Source organism: Coturnix japonica, chromosome 3, assembly GCF_054131305.1.
Source record: "Coturnix japonica strain WE chromosome 3, WE-NBRP24, whole genome shotgun sequence".
Taxonomy (NCBI): Eukaryota; Metazoa; Chordata; class Aves; order Galliformes; family Phasianidae; genus Coturnix; species Coturnix japonica.
The window spans coordinates 63,196,296-63,220,237 of NC_140665.1; the positions used below are offsets into that span (position 1 = coordinate 63,196,296).

The 23,942-nt window shown below is 42.2% G+C and overlaps 1 protein-coding gene across 3 annotated transcripts in view; it reads left to right on the top strand.

The window, feature by feature from the left end:
* Nucleotides 1-6,733: 6,733 nt before the first annotated feature.
* CDK19 (cyclin dependent kinase 19) overlaps nucleotides 6,734-23,942 on the top strand; it is a 103,272-nt gene continuing 86,063 nt past the window's right edge. For all 3 annotated transcript variants that reach the window (XR_014944126.1, XM_015858727.3, XM_085541832.1), the window contains exons 1-2: nucleotides 6,734-7,080; nucleotides 22,137-22,212. Coding sequence is in view for 2 of the 3 variants with exons in the window: in XM_015858727.3 (XP_015714213.1) it covers nucleotides 6,953-7,080; nucleotides 22,137-22,212 (204 nt within the window). In the remaining variant the exon portion in view is untranslated. The remainder of the gene's footprint in view (nucleotides 7,081-22,136; nucleotides 22,213-23,942) is intronic.

A 23,942-nucleotide genomic window follows, 5' to 3' on the forward strand; every position in this document is an offset into this window, starting at 1 on the left:
AAGCAGCACAACAAAATTAAACAGACTGAATGGGCTCAGCACCAGAAAGAATGTTTGATGTAGCTGGCACAACAGTCAGCACTTGAAAATAATTATTTATATTAATTTTTCTTTTCCAGAAGTATCCAGTTTGATACATGCAATATTTATGACTTCTCATCTGAGTAGTTTGGTAGCTTGATACTAGTCTGCTGTTACAGTTTATGTTACCACAGCTATCACAATAATTTCTGTGTCAAGTATGCTTGCTTCTATAGCAAGCATATTTAACTCAGGGTTCCTATGGCTCTGCCTCATAGCAAAGAATCTATTGTAAGTGAAGGACTTAGTAGGTTATATGAAGAAAGTTCTGCTTGCACTTGCAATGATCATTTCGCCATAATTAAATAACAATAAAATAGTGATTAACACGTAGAGCTCTGAGTTTTCTCTCCAAGGTCATCAATTAGAGATAGTCCTATTAAGGATGAATGTTATTCCTGCTTTATAGACACAAGAGCTGAAATATGAATAATGAGTTTTGCAGTGGAAACAATGAAGTTTGGAACAGATTTTGTGGTAAGCATGGATCTGTTAACCAAAGCTCATTAATAGAAACTTGATGTATGAATTTCACTCTTTAAAACTCAAGTTCCTCCACTCTAAGAACAACAAACGTAATTAAAAAAACAGCAAAACCAAACAAACAGCAACAACAAACGAAACAACAAAAACCCTTCCCAAGGTTTTGCTTTTGGATAGTCCTGGAAAGCTCACAGAACCACAGAATCCTAAATCCTACAGTTAGTCAGGAGTCCCAAAGTTGGTGCAGGACTCTCACGGTGTCAGAGTGGTTGTATAGAATTTAACCAAGTGATGCAAAGGCGCTCACTCATCACCTCCCACAAGCAGACTGATGCCTAGAGAGTCTGAGCAATGCCTACTTGGCAAAAACTTCCCCCTCTGTTTTACAGTACTGGGCACAATACTACTCAGTATGGAGTATCTCTTTGGATAGTTTGGGTCAGCCCACTCACAGTGGGGGCAGAGTAGGAAACAGAGAATGCCTTGATGCTGTGGTAGCAGTGCTCAGCAAGAACTAACTTTGTTATCAGGCTGTTTTGGTCACAAGAATGAAGCACAGCACTGGGTGGGCTGCAGTGAAGAAAACTGATTCCACCCCAGCCAGATGCTCTCATGGGGTACAGGGAACTGATGTGCTTTATACATTTAATAAACATCACTAGGGCCATTGAAAGTGCCTTGGACTTGGTGCATGAGCTTAATGTGTTTGAACATCTTCATTTTGTAAAAAGATTTTGGTCAGTTGTTTGTGTTTTTTGTGGATACAGCTAGTAAAGTGAAGTGTTAGTTTGAGTAACACTTAACCTGAAACTGTTCCTAATGACGGAGAAATACACTGCCTTGTACTGCCCGTAGACAATCCGATCCCCAAAGAAATGAAAGAACGCACAGCAATGGCACTCCTGGCTCCTGCTCTCATGAGACCATCTGGATTTCTTTTAAATTTTAGAGTTGCTCAACTTTTTCAGTGCAGTGAGCCAGCAGCCAATTCTGTCATTTCCTATTTGGCTGTAAATACAGCTCTGGAACACAGATAATTTAGGATTTTGCCACTGAGGCACGAATGGATTTAGTAATAATAAAACTAGAGAGGAAGGAAGAAAAACAGAACTTCAGTAACAGATTGGGGCTCTCAATGTAGGAGTTCTCTGGTTTTCCTTAGAATAGTTCCACCACAGCTTCATAAAGCTCAAAATCACTCACAGGCAGGATGGAACCAGCTCTCACATTACTGGTTTCTCATGCCATAGCATCTTCTCAGCTCCTAGCAGGCTGAGCAGCAATGCCTTCTTGAGCTAGTAGTTTCCTCTGAATTCCTGTACGTAATAGCCACAAATGACTCTGCATTAACTAAATTTGTCCTTCAAATCGATTTATTTCTTATCATTTATCACCCCTTATTCATTTCTTTTCCCAGCTAACAGATCCAAATTTATTCAGTTTCTCCTCATGGGATCATATGAACGGCTGTGGTAGTTCAAACCAGTGGCCCACCCAACACAGTGAAAGAGAATAGAAAAGATGCAAGCATATAGTAATAAGCCCTTCACAGCTTCCCCAGCTGCATTCTGCAGGCTGGCTGAGGCAGAGGCAGCACCTTGTGCTTAACAGCAGCTAATGAACTTGTATTCCATCATGTTGCCATTTCTTATTTCTGAAGTGCTTTGCTTATCCAGCCCTGGACCTTATTGTGATCCCACTTGTATGGATTCCAAGATGAGGTAGCTAGAACTGAACATCATATGCAAATAGTGCCCCATGATTGTATGCAGTGCTATAAATATGCTTTGCATTTTGTTTCTTTATTCTTTTCCCAACAATATTCACTTATTTTTGTCCTATTAACCACTTCTGAGCACTGAACTTTTCTTCAGAGAATGATTCCCAGTGACTTCCAGGCTTTTTTCCTGAGTGATGTTAGCTATTTTGGAGGCCATCATAACATGTTTTACCCTCGTGTGCGTGGCACTGCACATTGGAAAGCTGCTTTTCAGTTACCACCACTCACACAGTGTCATGGGAGCCTCTCGCAGTACTTTTCAATCAGCTTCAGATCTGAATTAATATATATGTTCTTCAAATGTTGTCACATCATCGCTCATTCCTCTTCCCAGTTCATTTATGAGCTGTGAACAGCTCGGCTTTAAGCAATCCATATGGGATAATGCTTCTGTCATAGAAACTCATAGTTCAGTTCTCTCTTTTGTCTTTTAACTTTTGTCTTTTAACTCAGCCCATGAGATGACGCTCCTTGTGACCTGCTGTGTTGCAGTAGTTGAGTTTGATAAAGTTTGGGTTGTTCAGCACAGTTCTGTTTCTTCTGCAGGAGCAGGTTTAACTTCAGAAAGCTGACAGACTGTGTGTTTTGCTGTGCTCTTCTTTATATGCTTCAAGTATATTTTCCCTAAGAATCAAAGAAACACCTTTCATTTTTCACTATGTACAACTGTTTTTCTCAGTCCATGGGGAAAAAAAAAGACCAATGAATTCTACAAGGAAGCTGAGAATTGTTTTAGCTGCTGAAAACTGTAACCAGTGCCAGGGAAGCAGTAGTAGATGGAATATGGAGGTGCTGGAACAATGATGGTGCAAGTAGATTGAAAAACCCAAGGAATCTCAGTGACACCAACTGCGAGGCTCCCAAGTACCACATTTTTGGCTGCTATGCTAAGAATGAGAGTTTATGCTTTCTCCATAATGAGGTGCAGATTCTACATTTCTAGAGTTCAAAGCTTTCTCTAAACTCCTTCTTTATGCTGGTGGTAATGACTGGCCCTCCAAACCAGCTGTCATGCTGTTTATCAGATGAGAACACGATGTCTGTAGTTAACAGTATCCCAACTTTCAGCCTTTTCTGAGAAACTTAATAAAATACGCTGTACTACATGTTGTACTCCAAAAGAAATAAGCTGACATGTCTTGTTTCACAATTCATGTGGACTGGGTCTGCTAAGAAGACACACTTGTGATGATTCTGGTCGATCAGTGGTAAGGCTGGGTTGTAACTGTACAGTGAGCTGTGGTACATCATACCATGTGGAACTATTTTGCTTTTACTTTGCTGTTTTTGGCCTGTAAAGAGAAGGTAGGGGATAGATTTTGTGATTTTTGTGAGAGTTTTCTTTTTCTCAGGAAAAATTCAACGATGGTTAAAAGCAGCACTGCCTATTTTGAGACCAGTTTCTTGGATTATATTCAAGAAAAGCACACAAGGTTTCTATTTTAGTAGTATTTGGATTGTGGTACTGTAAAAAAATGAATTCTAAAAACATAGAGCTGGCCAATTAATTATATAATGTAACAGAATTCAGGGCTCCCATCTTCCATTCCTAGCATGTTCTCTACACTTACTGTAAAATCTTGATAGTGCACCTTAGTTATGTACTTCATTTTCCAAGTTAATAAAGTTAATATGTTTATTATAAGTGTTTCGAAGTTAACTGACAGAAATTCAACCATCAGCCATCAACTCAAATGTGACAGACGTAAGTAAACATTGTATAGGTTTATTAATGCCCCACTCAAGATCTACTGGAAATATGCTGTCTCTGATCCCTAAGAATCCAAAATTTCTCACTGTATTAACAAGTAGAAGCTTTCAAGGAGAGTGTGCAACATCTTCCAGATGTGGCCTAAAAACTTAACAGAAAACACTTTTGATCTCACCAATACTCAAGTAGAAAAGATTAAGAGATTGGCTAAGACAGAAAATACAACTTACCAAGACAAGAAGTGAGAACAAACTGGAAAGAAAATGAAACACTGTATTTTGTGTGCAAAGGAAAGAAAAAATTGGTCTGTGCCATTTCATGATGTGAAAATGTTAAAAGAGCAAATTCTTATTTTCACTAGAAATTCATGCTTTATCTCTCTAGGAGAATCTGAATAGAGAATTACTGAGAATATTCAGTGCCTCAACTTTCAGTCTTGTTTGAAACACTTTCCCTTTCCTACAGTCTAGGCACTACGTGACCATCAAAGCTCATGGAGAAATGGTGATGTTAACAAGCAGCAACAACCCCTCATCTCCACTTAGGCTGTCAGCCTGAGAAACATCACACTAGCAACTTGCAAGTCTGTCAGTTTCTATTTTCTTCGGTGGTATTTTTCTGAATATCTTTATCAGCACAGTTAACAAAGGATAAGGCATTACATATCTAAACATTTACTGCACTGAACAGACACGAATAACACAATGATAAACAATTCAAGAATGGTAGGAAACCCATCTGAAGAAGCAGCAGTTTGCACAGGAATGCAATCTCTCAGAACAGGGTTGCTGCCAAAGGGCAGTTCAGAAATCAGAGATTCCCCAAGTAGAAAAAATTACAATAAGAATTTGAAGCAGAATCCTGCCATGTGCTCCAATTGCAAGATGAGACAAATATGCTCATCCTCATGATGATTGAACTTCTGCAGTCTTCAAATGAGAAGGTAATCTTGTTCCTACTGGACTCTGAGCTGGCCTAAACTTGGATCCTCCTTTGCAGGATTTGCAAATATAGAATCATAGAATTACGCAGGTTGGAAAAGACCCTGAAGATCATCAAGTCCAACCTAACCTAACCTAAGCCTAACCAGTACCCTAACTCTAACAACCCTCTGCTAAATCATATCCCTGAGTATCACATCCAAACGGCTCTTAAACACAACCAGGGATGGTGATTCACCCACCTCCCTGGGGAGCCTATTCCAGTACCTAACTACCCTTTCTGTGAAGAAGTTCTTCCTAATATCCAACCTAAATTTGCCCTGGTGCAACTTGAGGCCATTTCCCCTTGTCCTGTCACTTGTCACTAGTGAGAAGAGACCTGCCCCGCTCTCAATGTAAGAACCTTTCAGGTACTGGAAGAGGGCAATAAGGTCTCCCCTCAGCCTCCTCTTCCCCAGACTTAAGCAACCCCAGCTTCCTCAGCCTCTCCTCGTAGGGCTGATTCTCCAAGCCCTTCACAAGCCTTCACAAACTTCCAAGCCTATATCATAGGATGACCAAAAGAAGGGAGAGTAGGGAGCTAATTATGGGAATGAGAAGAGCATGGCTGTTTGAGTCCAGCAAAATGAAAGCTGTGAGGCAATGAGATTGCAGTCTGTAAACAGTTCTGGCAGGGGATACACACAAGAGGGGAAGAAAGGCTACGTTAGGGCAGTACTCGCATGGGAAGATGGATGTAGACAAGTCTCAAGGAAACGCAGGTTTGGAGGTTAAAAAAAGGCTTTCCCGAGAGAGAGGTTTCTGTCGGGCAGCCTCCAAGCAGCAGTGAGGGGTGAAGTGTTTACTGCCAGAGCACGATTGGTTTAAGGAAGGATAAAACAGCCATTTGCAACGCTGAGGAGCTGGGTGTGCTGCGGGATGGGGAAGAACCGATCTGCCTCAGCTCACAGCTGGCAGCCAGGCTGAGCCCCTGTAACCGGGTGTGCTGTCACCCTTTCCAAACAGATACAGATACACAGCAAATTGTAGGAGAATCAGACCTGTCACATAGAAAACAAGAGCATCTGTGATGAGACTGGGGGAAAACAATTATTATTGCGGTCACAGTGAGCAACAGGATCTCGTAGAGCTTATTATTACAACAGTACAGCTCTCTGAGGCGGTGACATGTTTGCCTATGCAAGACGATGTGCTCTCTTTTCAGTGCTGGATGTGATCGCTGGGTGACTAAAGCTGTGCTTTGCAAAAGGTGGATGGTTAGCTCTAATTTTAGCCAACATCTTCAATGCTGACGTTGAAATGGTCACTGCTGCATTTAGGCAGACAGAGTAGTTCATAATATCCCCATCTGTAGCTGCGGGCTGCACATCTCACAACATTGGCCGCTCTGTCCAATCATGGCGGGGGGGTGGAGCCGAGCGTTGAGTGGCAGCCGCCGAGATAAACAAGTTTCTGTATCGCCCCGCTGGTTTCCCCGCTCCCCGCGGTTCTATGCGCCGTCCCGGTGTCGGTGCCGCTCCACGTGGCGGCCCGTCCGCCCGGCTCCGTTCAGAGCCGCCAAGTTCCCGCTGGCCGCCCAACGCCGCCGGGCTCCGGGGAGCGCGGTGCGCAGACGCCGCCTGGCCGCGGCTCGCGGTGCGTGCCGGGAGTCGTAGTTCTGCCTCGGCCTCGTCCCGCCCACGCCGCCGGGGCCGGCTCCCGCCGCCGCACTACCAATCCCGGCGTGCCCCGCGCCTCGCCGCCAGGAGCCCAGTTGAAGCGGGTGGCGGCGGAGCGCGCCCCCTCCCCCCGCCTAAAGCCCCGAACCAAAACAAAAACAAACCGCCCCCCCGCCCCAAATCCCTCCCGCCCCCCGCGAGCCCCGGAAATGGCGGCGCCGGGAGGGGGCTCCGCCGGCCGGGGGTGCTGAGCCGGCAACGCGTCCCCGTCCCGTTCCTCCCCGCCCATGGGCGAGACATGGACTACGAGTTCAAGTCGAAGCTGGCGGCCGAGCGCGAGCGGGTGGAGGATCTGTTCGAGTACGAGGGCTGCAAAGTGGGCAGAGGCACCTACGGGCACGTCTACAAGGCCCGCCGCAAGGACGGGTAAGGGCCGCGACACCAACACCGGCGCCGGGGCCGCTCACCCGGCAGCTCCGCGGCGCCCACCGCGCTGTCCCAGCGCACACCGAGGGACGGAAAGTTTGCGGCCCGGCCGGGCAGGTGCGCGGGATGCGCCGCGGGGGCGTCGGGCCCGCGCTGCCCACGCGTGGCCGTGGCCGCATGGCGGGGTCGCGCCGCCCGGCCGGGAGCGGCTGCGGAACGCAGCGGCCGCTCTAGCCCCGGCTGCGGGATGGGGTCCGGCTGCTCCCCGGGGCTCAGCGGGCGGCGTTGCCTTTGCGGGTTGTATCCGCCACCTGCCCCGTAACCCTCGGCTGAGCACCGCGTCTCTTTGCCGGCTTGGTCTGGGTGGGTCGCTGAGCCCGCTCGTGTCTCCAAATCTTCCTTCTCGCCACAGAGACAGCTGAAAGGTGTCCAATGTTTGGCTTGACGCGCTGTGTGTTGGAGAGCTCACGCTGCCATTTGGGGTTGCCAAAATCGTGCCTTGCACGCAGCCGCCACAGGCCTCTGAAAGGCAGCGGTGTAGGGGTGAGCTCTGACCCCGACCCCGTCCTTCTGGAAGGGCTGTTTTTCCATTTATTGTGCCCTGCTAATGGTGTGCACACGTGGGCCATACGTATAGAAGTGTTCTAAGCACACTCAAAAGACTCATAAACCTGAAGTGGCATCCTTCGAAGTTGAATACTGAAGAGCCTTCCATCCCAGGCAGCTGGAACTTTGAAAAGACCGAGTATGATAAAATGGCTTTTTGGTTGCGTTGTGCAGCTCTGGAAGTGATTGATGGAATGCTGCTTTCCATTCAGAAAGTAACCTAGGCGCTTTTCTTTTAATGTAGGAGTAAATTGCATTCATGTGTTGCTCAACAATTTAAACTGCGAGTTAAGTGGCTGTAATATCAAAGGGATCAGTAAGAGTCAGCGGTTTGGCTCAGGTGAGGGACTGAGCACTGAGAGGTGGGCTCTTCTCTGCCTAACTGGCTCCGCAACTTGAAAAATAGAGCATAACTAACTCTAAAAGGAAACTTTACAGCCTTCCTTGGTATCGCTGCACATAGGAACAACATAAAAGAGGTAGAAGCTCGAGTTTACTGTTTTTATGACCAAAAAAAGGCTTTTGATGTCTGTCTACCTTATCTGCCTCATTTCCTTCAGTGGTAATGGAAAGTTGTGATAAGATTGACATTAATGCTACAAAACACCATAAAGGACGTGTCTTCAAAATCCTTAAGTAATAGTATTAGGAATGCAAATAGGCAGCAATTCAGAAGTAAATATGGCAAAAAAATAGGTTATCTCCAGCTTTGATACACTGGCTAAAGGAAACCTGGAGCTGTGAGCAGGCCAGCTGGTGAGAGGAAGTGAGAAGTTTCAGTGAGCGGTCAATTAGATTGAAATGCAGTTTAATAGGGTACAAATGCAACTTCACTGTAAGAAGTCAAGTTTTGCTTTGTGAAGCATGGAAACTGGGTTATGGCATCAGAAACTTCATTCTTAATCAGTTTGTGTAGCTCTAGGACCTTTGGTGAAAGTAAGATGCAAACGAGTTAAAAGATTCATTAAGATGAGGTGATTTCCTTATGGGAAGAGAAAAAGCAGATAGCTAAAATATCTTTATGCAGTGGAGCAGATTTACCATTAATCTTTAAGTTTGTGGGTTTCTTAATGACAGAAAAAAACAGAAAAAAAACCCAGAAACTCAGCAGTGATGCATTTTTATAGTGTGCCGATCACTGGGGGATTTTGAGGCACATGTAAAGGAATTCTTCTTTGGCTGATCACGGTCTGCCTCAGTATTTCACATTTGCAGAGCATGATGGTGGCTGCTCAGTGTCTCATAGTCAGTTTGCAGCCTCGGGAGGCTAGGAGCACTGAGAGCCTCCCAGCTCTGAAGCAATTCCACGGAGAGCCTGTCACTTCATGTTTCAAAAACTTGGCACGCAAACTTTATGAAATAGTAAAATGTGTTTATACGAAGCCTGGCAAGCTGGTGGATCAAATGCTTGTAAAAGTGGTTGCTTGGATCTTGGTGAATGGCTTGGGTATAAAAGAAGTTTTTAGACGGAGTAACAACCGAGTTTGGCCTTTTCAGCCTAGAGTGGAATATCACTTGGGCACGTTTCTGGTGAGCTGATTGATTTCTGGGAAACTGAGGTATTAAAGTGTTTCTTTAACAGGTAGTCAGGTCTGAACAATGTTGGTTTGACATTTGCAGGTCATACGAGAGTATTGAACACTTGAGTATCCTTCCCAGTAGTGTGGCCTGATGAGATCTAGAAGCGTTACCTTTATTATACGCTTAGATAAGTAAAGCACACGGTTTGTAGAATTTCAGTATCTATGTAGCCCAGAAGGGCTAGAAAATAGATCTGTGTAAGCTGTCTAATGGCTTATTTCAGTGTGCACTAAAGCTGGACCGGTGCCTTGGAGGGGTGGAGGTAAGAATATAGAGATAAACCTTGTGATTGCAGTTCAGCTGTCAGTGTTAAGTACTTAGCTCTTCATGTAGCTGGAAAACCTGTTATTTTTGTGTGCATATCACCTCCAGAATAGCATGCTGACTTGGCTAATGCTTCTCTGGGCACCAAATCGCATTTGTCCAGTAAAACAAATAGTATGCTTACCCCAGTTTGTGCCTGGGGAAGTGTGATCTGTTTCGTGTCGTACCTTTTCTCATTACATAGAGTCACAGAATAACCCGGGTTGGAAGGGATCTCAAGGATCATGTAGTTCCAACCCCCCTGCCTGGCAGGGCCACCAAACATACACCTTTACTAGATCAGGTTGCCCAGGGCCCCGTCCAACCTGGTCTTGAACACCTCCAAGGACGGGGCATCCACAACCTCCCTGGGCAGCCTGTTCCAGGGCCTAACCACTCTCGTAACATTCCTTACTCTTTCTTTGCTCACAGTTTCAGCCACGATGGTGTTTTTAGTTAGACTTCCTGTACCTCCTTATTGCAGGGGAGACAATTTATAGGAAAAAGTGTGGGTTGGAATTTCTGTTGTTTTCTGTTGGTGGTGGTGTTGAGGATGTCTGCATTATTTCCCTCTACTCTTTGAGAAGATCAGTCTGTCAGTTCATGCCACTGCAGGGTATTTCTGTTCCGTCATTTGCACTCACCTGTAGGAGTGTGTCTGGACATGTCAGCAAGCTGGGAAAGTACTGCTGTTAGTTAGTCAGGAACGCACCAGGAGTGATGGGATTCAGGAGACAACTGGAAACAGGCTGTTCTTGGTTCAGCAGTAGCCCAACAGTTAACAAAACAAAAACCTAAATATAGAGTATTATTAATCCTTATGCTTCAGAACACCTTTTAAAAATCGGGTGTGTGCAGGGAAAGATAGGAATATTCAGCGTCCAGTATGGTGTGTGCAGAAGGGCTGGGAGCTGCCCACCCATCTACTCCTATTCTTGAGCACCGAGGGCTTGGAGCTAAAGGGGAGTCTGTGCTGCTCCATGTGGTGTCATTGTGCAGAAGTGTGGGTGTCAAGTTCTTAATGCTGGTACGAAGTGCTCACATCACCCAGGGGTTGAGTGAAAGTTAGGGAAAGGCCATGGGAATGGAAAGAGAAAGGAAGGGGAAGTCTGCAGTCAGAGTAAGTGTGAATCTAACCCAAGAACGCTGGCTTTGTTTCCTGTCAAGTAGCCTTTAGTTTTACATTATTATTATTTTTTTTAATATTATGAATCATATCTGTTCAAAGAAGATGTGAAAGATCTTGATCAGGAGAGGAATGCTGTGGGAAGCAGCCGCACACAACAAACCAGGCGTTCCTGTGGTGTGGCTCAGGCATCTGGGATTTCTGCAGGCAGAGCCGTGTTGCTCAGAGATTGCATCTGGTCACACGTATGACCAACATCACTTTGGTAATGGAAAACCTGCAGCTTAGAACAGGCAGAAGCAGTCTGTGTAATCTTCTAAATCAGTATTGGAATTACAGTAATTTGTGTGAGCTTTTCCCGTATTGTTATTCTTCAGAACTTAAATACTGAACTAATAGAGCATGAGCGTGTCAGGAAGTGAAACTCACACTAGAGTTGACTAAATGCTACAAACAAGCAGTGCTGGGGTTGCAGTCACAGGGCAATCTGTGCTTGGATGCTGCAGCTGCCCTTGCTGTTGAGTGACAGCTTCTTGATGTGGTGAGGAATATACAGTCTTGAATGTGTACCTACAACGTTGTGTACCAATGCAAGTATGTGCTTGTAAGGTATTTGAGAGTCTGTGATAAGTTATTATTCAGACTTCATATTCACTATTTGACATTGTCTGGAACTGAGGTGTTGGTGCCTCACTATATGATCTCTGCACAGCCAGGTAAACCTAAACACGGAGTTATGTGCAAATCCTGAGAACATTTCCTAGCAGTGAGTGTTGTTAATATGTGTGAGAAGAAGCAGGAGAATTAAGAGGAACCCGTCTGACTAGTTGTCTGCAGTGCTTTCTCATGAAAAACCCTGAGCTAGGAAGAGCTTATTAGTATTTCATAATTGTGCTGAGAGCTGATAGCGCAGCTACACCGTGGCTCTGCTTCCTGCCCAAAAGGACCGTGTGAGTGGTGATGAGTAATTCTCAGTGCTTCCCACAGGCTCTCACATATGGTCTCTCCTGTAGTGATTTTGTCCTTTCTCTTGTTGCTCTCTGAGCGCAGAGATGAGCAGTGCGGCCTGGGCCTGTCAGAATGCAGGCAGCAATCTGCTGGTGTTTCATTTTGTGCTGGGGTGAGGGCAGGAGGCTTTGGGGCAGTGGCAGGAGATTGAGTTAAAAATGAGATGAGTGTGGGTGATGAGAAGCAGGAGAGGTTGTGTTTGAGAAACACATGAAAGCTATTGCTAAGATAGCAGAGGAATACTCATGCAGAAGATAGTCCATAATAACCTATGAAAGAAAACTTCTTAAGATTTAGTGGCTTTTTTTTTTTTTTTTTTAAAGAAAAAAGAGACAGAGAGGATAAGAAGCTTCCTGTTATAGAATGAGGAGTTAAGAGTTTCCTAATAACTCTGCAAGAAAAGGAAACTACAGTAGAATAAGAAATGGGTTCCTTTCTGTCCCCCACTTGGTAAGAAGGTACAGTGCAAAGTAGGAGAGGAGCTGGGTTAGAAGCTGAATGTTTCTCTTCTGAACTGGACAGAAATCTAACATGTCAGTGTATTTCTGGGTCATCCAGTGTAATCCCTTGTATTGTGATAGAAATGTTTCTTTATGATGTTACTTTAAGGCGTATCACATTATGCATGGTTTTAAAAAAGAAAACGAACTGAGAAATCACCGTGATTTAGAATGCTGCAGGCTTGGTTACCTCTGTGACCACTATTTCTGTGGACTAGTTAAGCAAATATCACTTAGTGACATGATCAGCAGCGTCATTAAATTTTCCTGTCTTCTGAAAATACCCCTGGAAAGGATTTTTTTTTTCAGTGGCCTTAATCGAACAGGTAACTTTTACAGATGCCATCTGACGAGTCTTTGTCCATCTGACGAGTCTTTGTCCATTTTTATTCTTAAGCTGATGAATTCTACACTGCACAGTAGGACTGTAATTACATACACTTGCTGCTGCTTAAAGTATAGTTGAGGAGTTAATGCAGACCGTGTATATAATGTAAGAAAGGATCTTTGGAAGTGATTTTCAGCTCTTATGTTTGGAAGCCAAAGATGTGTTGTTTTTTGAGCTTGTTTGCTGGTGTTGAAGAACTGACACAGGCTGAACTTTTCCAGTTTCTTTTGCAAAGTATGAGAACTTAAAAAGATTAATTCCTTTCAGTACCAGCATGTTTGCCTGAAGGAGTGCTGAAGCTTGTCTAGGGCTGCTGCATTTGGATCAAATTGTCTAGCTCAGTGTGTGTGTCACTTAGGAAATGAGGAACAATTTCTGTGTAGCAAAGCCAAACCTTTACTGTTTTGACTTGACTTATGAGTGAATGTATCTAAATAATTTAGCTTTAGAAAACACCTCCCTGCTCTGGGGACTTTGTTTATATGGCTCATTTGACTGTCAGCTAGATGACTGACAGGTAGAAATGCTAACTGGGATGACAGTAGAAATGATGACTCTTGCGAGTTCAGTTATCTCAGTAGATTTGGGAAGGAATAATACAGAAACATTTCAGAACCAAATTGGTTGTTATTAACACAATCCTGTGGTAGTCTGTAAATCAGTGGATACTTCTGTATCTGAATTTCTCATTCATGGTTTTAGTCTTTTCTGTGAGAGCACACGTCTTTGCTTAAGCTGCGTACTTTGAGATACGACATGAAATATGAGTGTATCTGATAAGATTGGCTTAAAGGAATGCTGTGAAAGTTAAGTGAATTTTGCAATTTTAGTGGGTGTTTTTTTTACAACTGAAAAACAATTGGCTTTACTTACTGTGAGAAAGACTGAAGGAGCAGAGATTGCTGGAACAGTTGATGTTATGAAGAACATTATGTTTGCTTCTGTGTTTTTTGGGATTAGCAGTTTTTAGTAAATTTTTGGTTGAGGCTTCTGCGTAACTTCTCGTTTCACCCTCAGTTGTCATCTGTTTTCCACAAGATTTATGATTTTGGACAGCTTTAGGGTCGTTCATTGTGTAGATGAAACCACACAAGAAGTCAGGCATTCCAATAGGCAGAGCCTCAGCTACAGCTGCCTCTGTGTGCTGGTTTGCAAACTTCTGGGTAAGGACTCTGATGCAAATATGAATTGTGGATAGCCTTAATATGCTCTTAAACATAGGTTCTCAGAAACTGGACCTTATGTGCAATAAGGTTATTTTGTTGATTACCATTCCCCACAAGTAGAAGATGCAACTGATTTCTTTTTTATGGTCAAGGGACAATAAACATAATAGGCAATTGATTGGGAGGCAGAAGCTAAATCTTCTGGGGGGGAAACGACATCCAGAGGTGAAGTAGGACACTGCTGTTACTGTGAGGCAATATATCTGGTCTCCTCATGCGTTAATTGCAGAAAAGGTAAATCTGTGTTGCCAGATAAGGTTTCCTGCCTGTTGTGTCCCTCCTTTCCCTGCCTGAACTGGAGTGCCTGCAGCATCCAAGCAGGTAACGTGGGACTGACTGCTCTGACTGTGAGTGCCCTTGATCAACTCTCCCATGGCTTTTGCAATGTCATGGAGACTTGTGCTTGAAGAGATCTGATGGCATAAAGGCTGCTCATGCATGAAATGCCAGCAGTGTGAGATGGGCTGTTTGACTCCCAGGTAGATCCTTTTAGGAGAGGGGCTTCTTAACGTGTGGTTCATGAGTTCTGCAAATATAAAGGTGTTTAAAGAAGGCTATCACCAGCATTAAAATTTCCATGAATTCCTGTGGATTGATGGTAAGATTTTAGTGTCTTGCTCAGTGAGAAGTGCTGTACTTGTGGTTTAGTTCAGTGCAATTACTGTAGCAGTGGGTTTCAGTCTGTCTTTTGAATGCTTCTGTTCCTGAAACAGAGTTCCTATATGAGCTGTTACCATGTTCCCAAGGACACTGTAGACTTCAAAGTCAGCTTTGTGTTTGTTCCTTTTATTAAAACCAGAGGATAACCAGTTGTTTCTTTGCCCAGTTCTGTCATGCTTCAAATGAGAAACAGAGGTAGACAAATTACCAAATTTAATTTGACCTTCAGTTCATGTCAGCCAAAAGACCATTGCAAGTGAAATGCCATTTATTCTACCTTGAGCATGAATTCAGAGGTGAGGAGAAAATGTTGGTGTAAAGTTTTGTCCAGCCTTTGCTTGCAACCTACTGAAAGAGCAAGAGAAGCCTGTTCTCACTGTGTGATGCATGGACTTCAAGCTCCAAGGAAATCAAGCCTGATGTGAGCTCCCTGGGAACAGATGGGGATTACTGGCCAAAGATTGTCTTAATTGTTGGGAAGTAGCGAGGCACTCTTAGCAGCTGGCATACATCTGTAGGGGTATGGAATCTTGATCCTCTGACATTGAAATAAGGGGAAAAAAATAGCGATGCTCCATTTGTATGGAATCGTGCTTCTTTCTGCTGATTTGGACTGTAGCTTTTGAATATATTTTGCATTATTAACAAGGTCTTGATTGTTAACATTGTTACTAAGATTTTGTGTAGTTTTGGTAAAGATTGTTGAAGATTTCACATGTTCTTTGGTGAGTTGGAAAGTCTGAAGAACAGAAGTTCTGCAGTGCATCAGGCTGAGGTTCTTGCAAAATAACTACAGGCTTCTCAGTGTCTGGTGTTTTAAGAGTGTTTTCCTGTCTGTAGAAGTTGTAGTATTTAGCTAGATTTGCACTGAAGAAAGAAACCTGGTGTGCTGGGCTGTGTATTTACAGTATGTTTTTGCACTATGGATTTAGGACTTTTAAAATTACTGAAAAACAGATGGCTAATATAATCGAAGGTTGCGGTTAGTCACAAACATTCTTCTTGTAAGTGATTTTATGAAACAAAAGGCAGACTCGCTTTTGGCAAAGTTTAAAGGCCTGTAGATCTGTGGCCTTGGCACATAATTCACTGATAAGTAAAAGCTTGTTTCTTCTTTCTTTCTGAAGGTCTTTTTTTTTTTTCTCTCTCCTTGCTGCTTCTCAGATGCAGCAGCCCTTCCAGAAGGGAGGTATTTCCTAAAGCTGTTCATTATCTGTAATCAAGCCTGTCTAGAAAGAAATAAGATCAGGTACAGCTCCATCCCCATCTTTAATACAGCAAATACTGGCAGAAATTACCTAGAGCAGCAGAATAATTTTACAGCTTTCAAAGATTAACGTGAACACTTCAGCTTTTAAATTTATAAACAGGCTGTCAGGTCTGCTTATGCCAATCTGCTATAAAATGAACCCACTCGTTGGAAATTCACAGTTATCACTTGCTCAAGATATTTTGGAGGCAGCCTAATTTTAGCAGTTACACCAGCCCTGTGCATCTTCTGCAATGGCTACGGTGTGGTGGGGCACAAATGAAGTTGTGCTTTTCTTAACATTTCCTCTTAAGATGTTCTGTTATTAAAACATAAAGTTTAAGCTATGACTGATGTGATTTCCAGTTTTCTGTTGTTACAGAGATCTTAAACATCTGTCACTGGCTGTGACTGCGAAATAATCTCTGTTTGCAGTTAGTCAGTTTCTGTGCTTTTAGTTTTATGACTTAGGAACTGCAGGAAAGACGAAAAGAATTTGGTTAGGTCAGATCCAGTGATTTCGGAATAGTTTCAGTTGTCGTGTTGCTGTTAACAAATCTACTCCCTGCTCTGTTTGATCCAATTATAGTGGGGAAAATGATTTTATTATTATTATTATTAATGACATGAAGTGTGATTAGTGCTCACATTGCTGTTTTGTCCTTTATTGATCAACTGTTGCCTCATTCCATGCATCTGCCATAGGTGGTGTGACAATAGTGTATTTTTTCATACATATTTAGCATCTTTGAGATTCTGTGGAAGGACACAGTAATATGAGGAAGTGGTGTTTAAAGGCCATTGTCCTAGCAGTGCTTTAGGTTCCCTCCTCTTCTTTAACATACACACCTCCTCTGAGTTCATGGACTAGTTTCCAAAGGAGTAAGAAGCAGAAGAGCAGCCGCATCAAGTGTTTTTTAAAGGTATACCTGGAGATATTCCACGGATAATGGAATGAAAGTAGGGTATAGGTCAGCTTCTAATAGGATAGTGTGATAACACCCGGTGTCTATTCATAGCCTGATGCCAGTGGTACTTTTAACACGATCCCTTTTACATGGCTGGGATGTGTCAGATTTTCCAGCAGGCTAAGCTTAGTGTAATTGTTCTCCTGTGTGTTTCTTGCAACCTATGTAATGAAAGGCAGACTTTTTTTAAAGGCTGACTGTTGTGAGCAGTTGCTCTATGTTCTAACATCTTGTGCAACTCAAACTTTTACAGCATTTGTATTGGACTTGATTTTAGAATGCTGATTTCAATGGACAAAATTATAAAGTTCTTCTATATCTTGTGGTGGAAGGCTTTCTAATTAAAAACAACAACAACAAAAACAACACAAAAATACTTGATTAAACAAATCACACGTTACGAGTACTGAGTTACCCTTCCTTTGGGCATGCAGTTATGGGAGTACCTGATGTTGACAAGTGCATATAAAAAACAATGAAGCTATGCCAGTGTTAAGGAGCTTGGTATTGCTAGGTTTTGAGAAGGGTAATCTCTAAAATTACGTTGCTTTCCCTGCCTCTTCTGGTATGTTCATAGATTATGGAAAGGCTTCGTGTTTGCACTCCAGGCCTTGGAAGTAGCAGAGTGAAGAGAAGTGCTGCCTTCTGGTGTGACTGCATGCATATGCAGAGGTTGCTGAAATCATCTGGGATGTCTGGAGGGAGACCTAACAGACTTCAGTGATCATCATCAGGTTGTGGTGCTGATAAACTGTGTAGCATTCAGGCCCCTTGTTGAAAATTGATGTCATGAAGTCGTGGTGAGTCAGAAGATCCAGAGATGTAGTGCAATGTGTGGCACGTGTTCTGTTCTGAAGGGTGTTTTCCTTAAGTTTGAATCAAGTTTGGAGATTCTGTTTTCACTCTAATTGTTTTTATATTGCATGGTAAAAACTGTTGTGTGGTGTAGGTTTGTTGCCTCCTCCCTCTGCTGCTCCCAGTTTTATGTAGGTATGTGGCTGCAGAAGATATGCAAACTTTGTTTCTCACTTCTCAAGTTTGAGACTTCTGATCTGGTATTGCAGCAGCTGCACGCAAAAGGTTTGTTCAGGTCTGCTAGTGAAAACCAAGAGGCTCTATTTGATCAGTGTAGTTCTAAAGCATCATGCTAGAAATATGGAGTTTTGTTTAAAAAATACTCATGAATATAACCTGATATAAGGTACCATCTTTATTCTAGAGGTAGAAATTGTTTCTTTAATTCTAGAGGGCAGAAGAGTGTAATTGTAACAGGCTTTGGCCTCTACTTCAGTTAACTCTGTGTATCATTTTACACTTCACTCATGCCTGCTGTTAATATACATTTTTCTAAAACACTTCATCCTATTTTGTCTGTCACCTTTGAACACATGTTTGTAATTGCTGCTGTATTTTCATTATAGGAGCCTGGGAAAATGTATGCACTATGTCTTGTGGGTTTTCTTTTTGTTTGTTTTTTTGTTTGTCTCTCGCTTCTGTGTGATTTCTGGCATTACAGTGCTTCATGAAAGACTGCTAAACTTGCTGGAACATTCTGAAGTATGAAGCTTCCTACAGCCTCTATTCAAGATAGAAACTTGTTTGTCACCACGCTCAGAATGATACCATGTGGTGTCAGAGAGTATATCCTGTAGGTGATGAAGCATGCTATCTTCCCAGGCAGTGCGGGTAATGCCAGGAGAGGAATGAGTGTGGTAGCTGAGTCTGCAAGCTGGGTGTCAGGACTGAAATAACACTGGGCTTGTCTAGTCACAGCCTGCTAAGGAGGCTGGCTTAAAGAATCACAGAATCACCAAGGTTGGAAAAGACCTAAAAGATCGTCCAGTCCAACCATTCACCTATTACCAATAGTTCCCACTAAACCATGTCCCTCAACACAACATCCAAACGTTCCTTGAACACTCCCATGGTCGGTGACTCCACCACTTCCCTGGGCAGCCCATTCCAGTGCCTGACCACCCTTTCTGAGAAGCAATATTTCCTAATGTCCAGCCTGAATCTCCCCTGCTGCAGCTTGAAGCCATTCCCTCTGGTCCTATCACTAATGACACAAGAGAAGAGGCTGACCCCCAGCTCACTACAACCTCTCCCTTCAGAAAGCAATAAGGTCTCCCCTGAGCCTCATCTTTTCCAGGCTGAACATTCTCAGCTCCTTCAGCCTCCCCTCATAAGGCCTGTGCCACAGACCCCTCACCAGCTTTGTTGCCCACGTTTGAACACATTCCAGGGCCTCGATGTCTTTCTTGCAGTGAGGAGCCCAGAAATGAACATAGTACTTGAGATGCGGCCTCACCAGTGCTTTCCACCCTGTCCCATGAATTAGAGCACATGAGGGGATGTGTGTGTCTACTGTGTTGTTTCCTGTGCCCTACACATGTGTGTTGCTCCACTTGCAGCACAGTGAAGCCTTCTACCATGCTCCCAGGGATGGATCAGCCGGCAGGTCAACTGCATAGCAAACCCACGGGCATTACCGAGAATGTGTACCACAGTGACAATGTGTGCTGATTATTTATTTATTTGTCTCATACTGTTTTTAGACTGATGGGTACTTCCACTGCATGGGAAACACTGAAGTGTAAGAACTCTTCCTTTCTGGAAGGATTAGGACACCTTTTCCAGTTAATTCTAGACCTTTCAACTTTTACTGCTACTAATACCTTCTTAAGAGGCTGTGGCCACATGCACTCTAGCTGCGAGCAGCTTGTGCCTGTTAGCCAGTGCCAAATGTGATCCGTGTAGTGGCTTTGTTCCTGCAACACTTAGTGATCTAAATACCATGGAGGGTTTTTCAGTTAATTTCTAGGTGCACTTCAGTGTCACAGATTTACCTTTGCTTGGTGGAGGGGAAAAAGTTTGTAACTGAGGTTGATCCCTGGCTGACTGCTGAACTTTATGCTGTGTGGCAACAATTAAACAGTGTGATCAGAGTGTAACTGTAGTGCTCTGCTCTAAGGACACTGAGCTGGGTAGTTTTCCCAGGCTTTGCCCTACAAAATCATGATTATTCTGTGAATGTTGCTTATGGAAGTGAATTATTTTCTGTTAGTTTTTTTTTTTTTTTTAATCAATGTCAAGATGCTGTATAATTATTTTTTTAAATTATTATTTACAGTGCCCTGCACTTATTTACAAAAATCATTGTATGTATGTATGTTAATATTTGTATTAACTGATGTAGTAGTCACAACTGCAGTTTCAGTGTGACTATAGACTTCCAAACCAGTTCTTTTATGTGGGTAATGAATAATGAATTTGGTATGTATGTTAAATTAAATGTGAATTCAAGAGGGTCCATTGCTAAAAGTTTAAGGATCTGATCTAATATGGATAAAACAATAGCTTGAATCATGTGCAATGTTCAGGTCCTTATTTATGTTGTTTTTTTTCTGCATGATCTTGATCAAGCTGTTTCTAGTCTTCCATTGCCTTTGTATGTAGAAGTTTCTCATCTGATGGGACTATTCTGAGCTATAATTGCAGTAGATAAGGCAGTGTGATGCCCTTGAAATGTTTTTATTACTCTAAATCATCTGAACTGTACGCTTCTAAAGTGAACTGGGTGATGTTGTTTTTTTCAAAGCCTATGGAATAGGAAAACTGAAAGTGTTACCAGAGGATGAAATAATCATAAATTCATCTCCTGCATTGAATACTGTAAAAGGAAACAAAGTCAACTGAGTAAAATGTTGTGGGGACAGGACAGTGTTCTCCTTTTGCACTGTACAAGCTAAAATGTAAGGAATGTTATCTTTATTGGCCAGTGAAGAAAGCATGAGCTGAAGGACAAGGTTACAGCCTGATACCACTATGGATTATCATAACAAGAGGTTCTGGATTGTTGGCTGTAGGCATCGAGGAGCCTTGCACTCAGCAACCTGGAGTACAGTCAGGAAGTTTTGAGGGCTAACTCCCATCATTAGGTTTTTCTTTTCTTTTGTTAAAAGTTGTTTCTTCTTAAAATAGCACAGATTGAAGTGCTTCTGGAACAAGCAACAACATTTGTTTAAATTTTTACCCCCTAGGCTGAGAGCTATTTAGTTTTTCTGGGTAGTAAAATGAAATGATGTGGGACTGGAAAGAAGGGAAACTTGCTGTAGGGAATTTGGGAGATCGTGAGTTACTGAATTGTCCAGAAATTGTAAGTGGTGAGCCAATGTTAAGTTCATGAGCACCATGGGTAATGGTGCTTATCAACACCCACTTACTACAGCTGAATCCTACCAAACCTTTCCATGAGCGTTAAGGAGATAACACTGTATCATGAGAGCTGCTCTGAAAGCAGTGACTCCTATTTCATTGTGTTGGCCCATGATGTTAGAGGTGGATGTTGGTGGTATGGCAGTAGTGGTTGAACCTTCCTGCCAGTATTCCATTATGTGTTGTTGCTGTGTGACTGATGGCAGCAGAGGGACGGTCTGACATGGAAGTGCATATGAAGAAGAGGTGTATTATTGTGTTCCTCCAAGTGGAACAAATTGCTTCCACTGACATTTGTTAACACTTGTTGAACATTGATGGAGTCCAAACAGTGGATGTGAGGTGCTGGGTGCTGAGTTTTGGCAGTGGTGACAGTGACAGTGGATCACCTCTGCTGGTATAGACTGCTACTAGCTCAGCATGCAGGCTTTTGTTCATCGCTGTCAGGAATGCATAACTAAAGGTGGTGACTGTGTTGAAAAGTAGTGTTTTGTAGCTGAGAATTTGCTCTATTATATAGTGTTACTGTGCTCTCTTTGTTGTAGTTTCCGTGGAAATAAATGGAAGGCATTACTTTCAGAGTGACCTAGATACTACTCGTTTGCTTGTTCTGTTTGCTTTCCTGCAACTTGTCACAAACTGGTTATTTCATGTTCTTCAACTTTGCACTTCAGAGCGCAGTTTCATGTCATGTGTAGGGGTATGTGGTAGCAGGCACTCAGCAGGAATCCTGTACTTGGGTCTGGCAAACAGACTTGCCTGGTGAAATCCACAATTCACTTTTGACATGCTATTATGTTTTAATTTAAAACTTGATCGACAGTGACTTATTAAATCAAGTAGGATTCTTATAGTTTCTAGAAACATCCAGGGGAGTTTTCCAGGTGTGGGATGTGACTGTTGCTTCTATGTGATAGCCACTATCTGATAATTGTAGGAAAGGTCTCCAAAACTGTCTGTAGATCTATTTGCAGTTATTGTTATCATTTAGAGAGAGATGGAGATGGGTTAGCAATGTTTATTTATAAAGGAGGTTTTGTTTGTAATATTTGAAGTCTGTATTTAAGGGAAGCCTTTAAGCCTTGAATATCTAATTGTAATTTGTGCATTAAAAAAATAGACTTTTGGCTCCTTGATCTAGACCAAATCAAAATAAATCGTTGTACTAATTGATATAACATAAATCAGAGCTAAAAAGATTTTCTCTCTTTTGTTTTGTACAGAAAAGATGAAAAGGAATATGCACTGAAGCAAATTGAAGGTACAGGGATATCCATGTCGGCCTGTAGAGAGATTGCAGTAAGTGCAAAACTCTTTTTCCTGACATTCTTATTCAATAGATATTTTATTTTTCTCTACAGTAAAATTATGTAAATGTTTTCCTTGAAGTATGCAAGCATGAAAGTTAATCAAACATGAACTTCTCATAAAATGTAAATAACACATTTTTTTCTGGTGTGCGGAAAGAGACATTCTGGCTAGGTTAATGGTAATGGCCTTCTCTGGTATTTTGTCTTGCATGTTTTTGTGTTGAGAAGGAAATAAATGTGACCCTTTTAATCAAGGTTTGTTTCAAAACTGGGTGGTTTTTAAAACGACTTGTAAGAAAATGGTTTCAAAAGATTACAACTGTCATTACAAGTCAGCTTGCTAACAGTGTATTTTATTTCAGGCTAATGGTTGGGTACCTGATAACAGCTTGTTTTCCTCATTCCTTATTTGCTTTGCTAAGTACAGAGAAATTTCATGGCAAAATAAGAACAGCTTTACTTGTAGCTTTATTGTGTGTATCTTAAAAGGAAAAAAACCAACAGGCACAGTAGTGGTCATATGTACATGTATTTATATAAGCTCCTTCTAAGTTGGTGAGAATTAGGTGTTTTTCTGTGAGGATCAAAGATATTTAAAGAGCAAGTTCTGACTGAAAATATGCAATACTGTAGAAGTGCTGGATAATGAGTGAAATTTTGCAGTGCAGGAATTTCCTGCATTGCAAAATAAGTGCATTTGCTTGATTAAATGCTTGTCTTCTTTGAATGCTGTCAGTATGCTGAGGGCTTTTCTTTTATTTGTAATGTGGATTTGTATAAGCTAGTGGTGTTGCACAGATACACAGTATTCAGGTGTTCATTGCATTGTGAAGCGTTAGAAATATGTGGTACTCATGAACTGAGCAGTATTGCGTTTAGTACAGTGCATGCAGTAATTGTGTGTCAAGTGCCATAGCTGAACAAAATACTGTCCTTTTGAAGAGCTTGTCACTGTAAAGTCAAGGTCACTTAGGGATTTGAGAGTGGCTCCATTGCTGTTGATTACTTTACATAAAATCTACCCAGTGATGGCCTTTTTGCTGCTATTCCTGCTTAAGTATGCTTTGACATCAGTGAAGTATTTTTCAGTTGTCTCCATAGTAGTATGACTTAAAATAAACAAAATACAAGAATCAGTATATGGAGTACAGTCCAAATGAGACTTTTGTCATGGTAGCATTGTGGTGTGGAGCTGGTTCTGTCAGATACAATATTGTGAGGAAACAGTGTCGAATTACTTTGTCCTCTGACCATATATCAGCATTTCATTAATTATTTGTTTTAAATGGTTTGAGTTGCATAAATTGCTTAGATCCTCTCAATAGTTACTCCTTTAGTTCTTCATTGGATGTTTTTATTACTCTTCTCCAGACTTCATCGTAAAATTCTACAACTGGAGATAAGTAGCGGATCACTGCTTGCCTCATTGAAATTTCAGGGTTGTCAAACATTAGAAATACGTAAAAGGTAAAGGTGAAATAGTTGGAAAAGAAGTGGTTATTTTTCTAGCAAACAGGGAGGATCAAAGGTATTTTCTACAAAGAGGAGAATTATAACTAATGCATTAATAGTTAATCCTGTATTTAAAAGTGTAGTGTTTACTGATTAAGAAAGGAATAGTAGCCTGAAAAAAGGTGGTTTTAAAATGTCATGGGTAGTTCTTTTGACATTTAACTTAAAAAAAAAAAAAAAAAAACAACAAAAAAAGCAACCAAACAA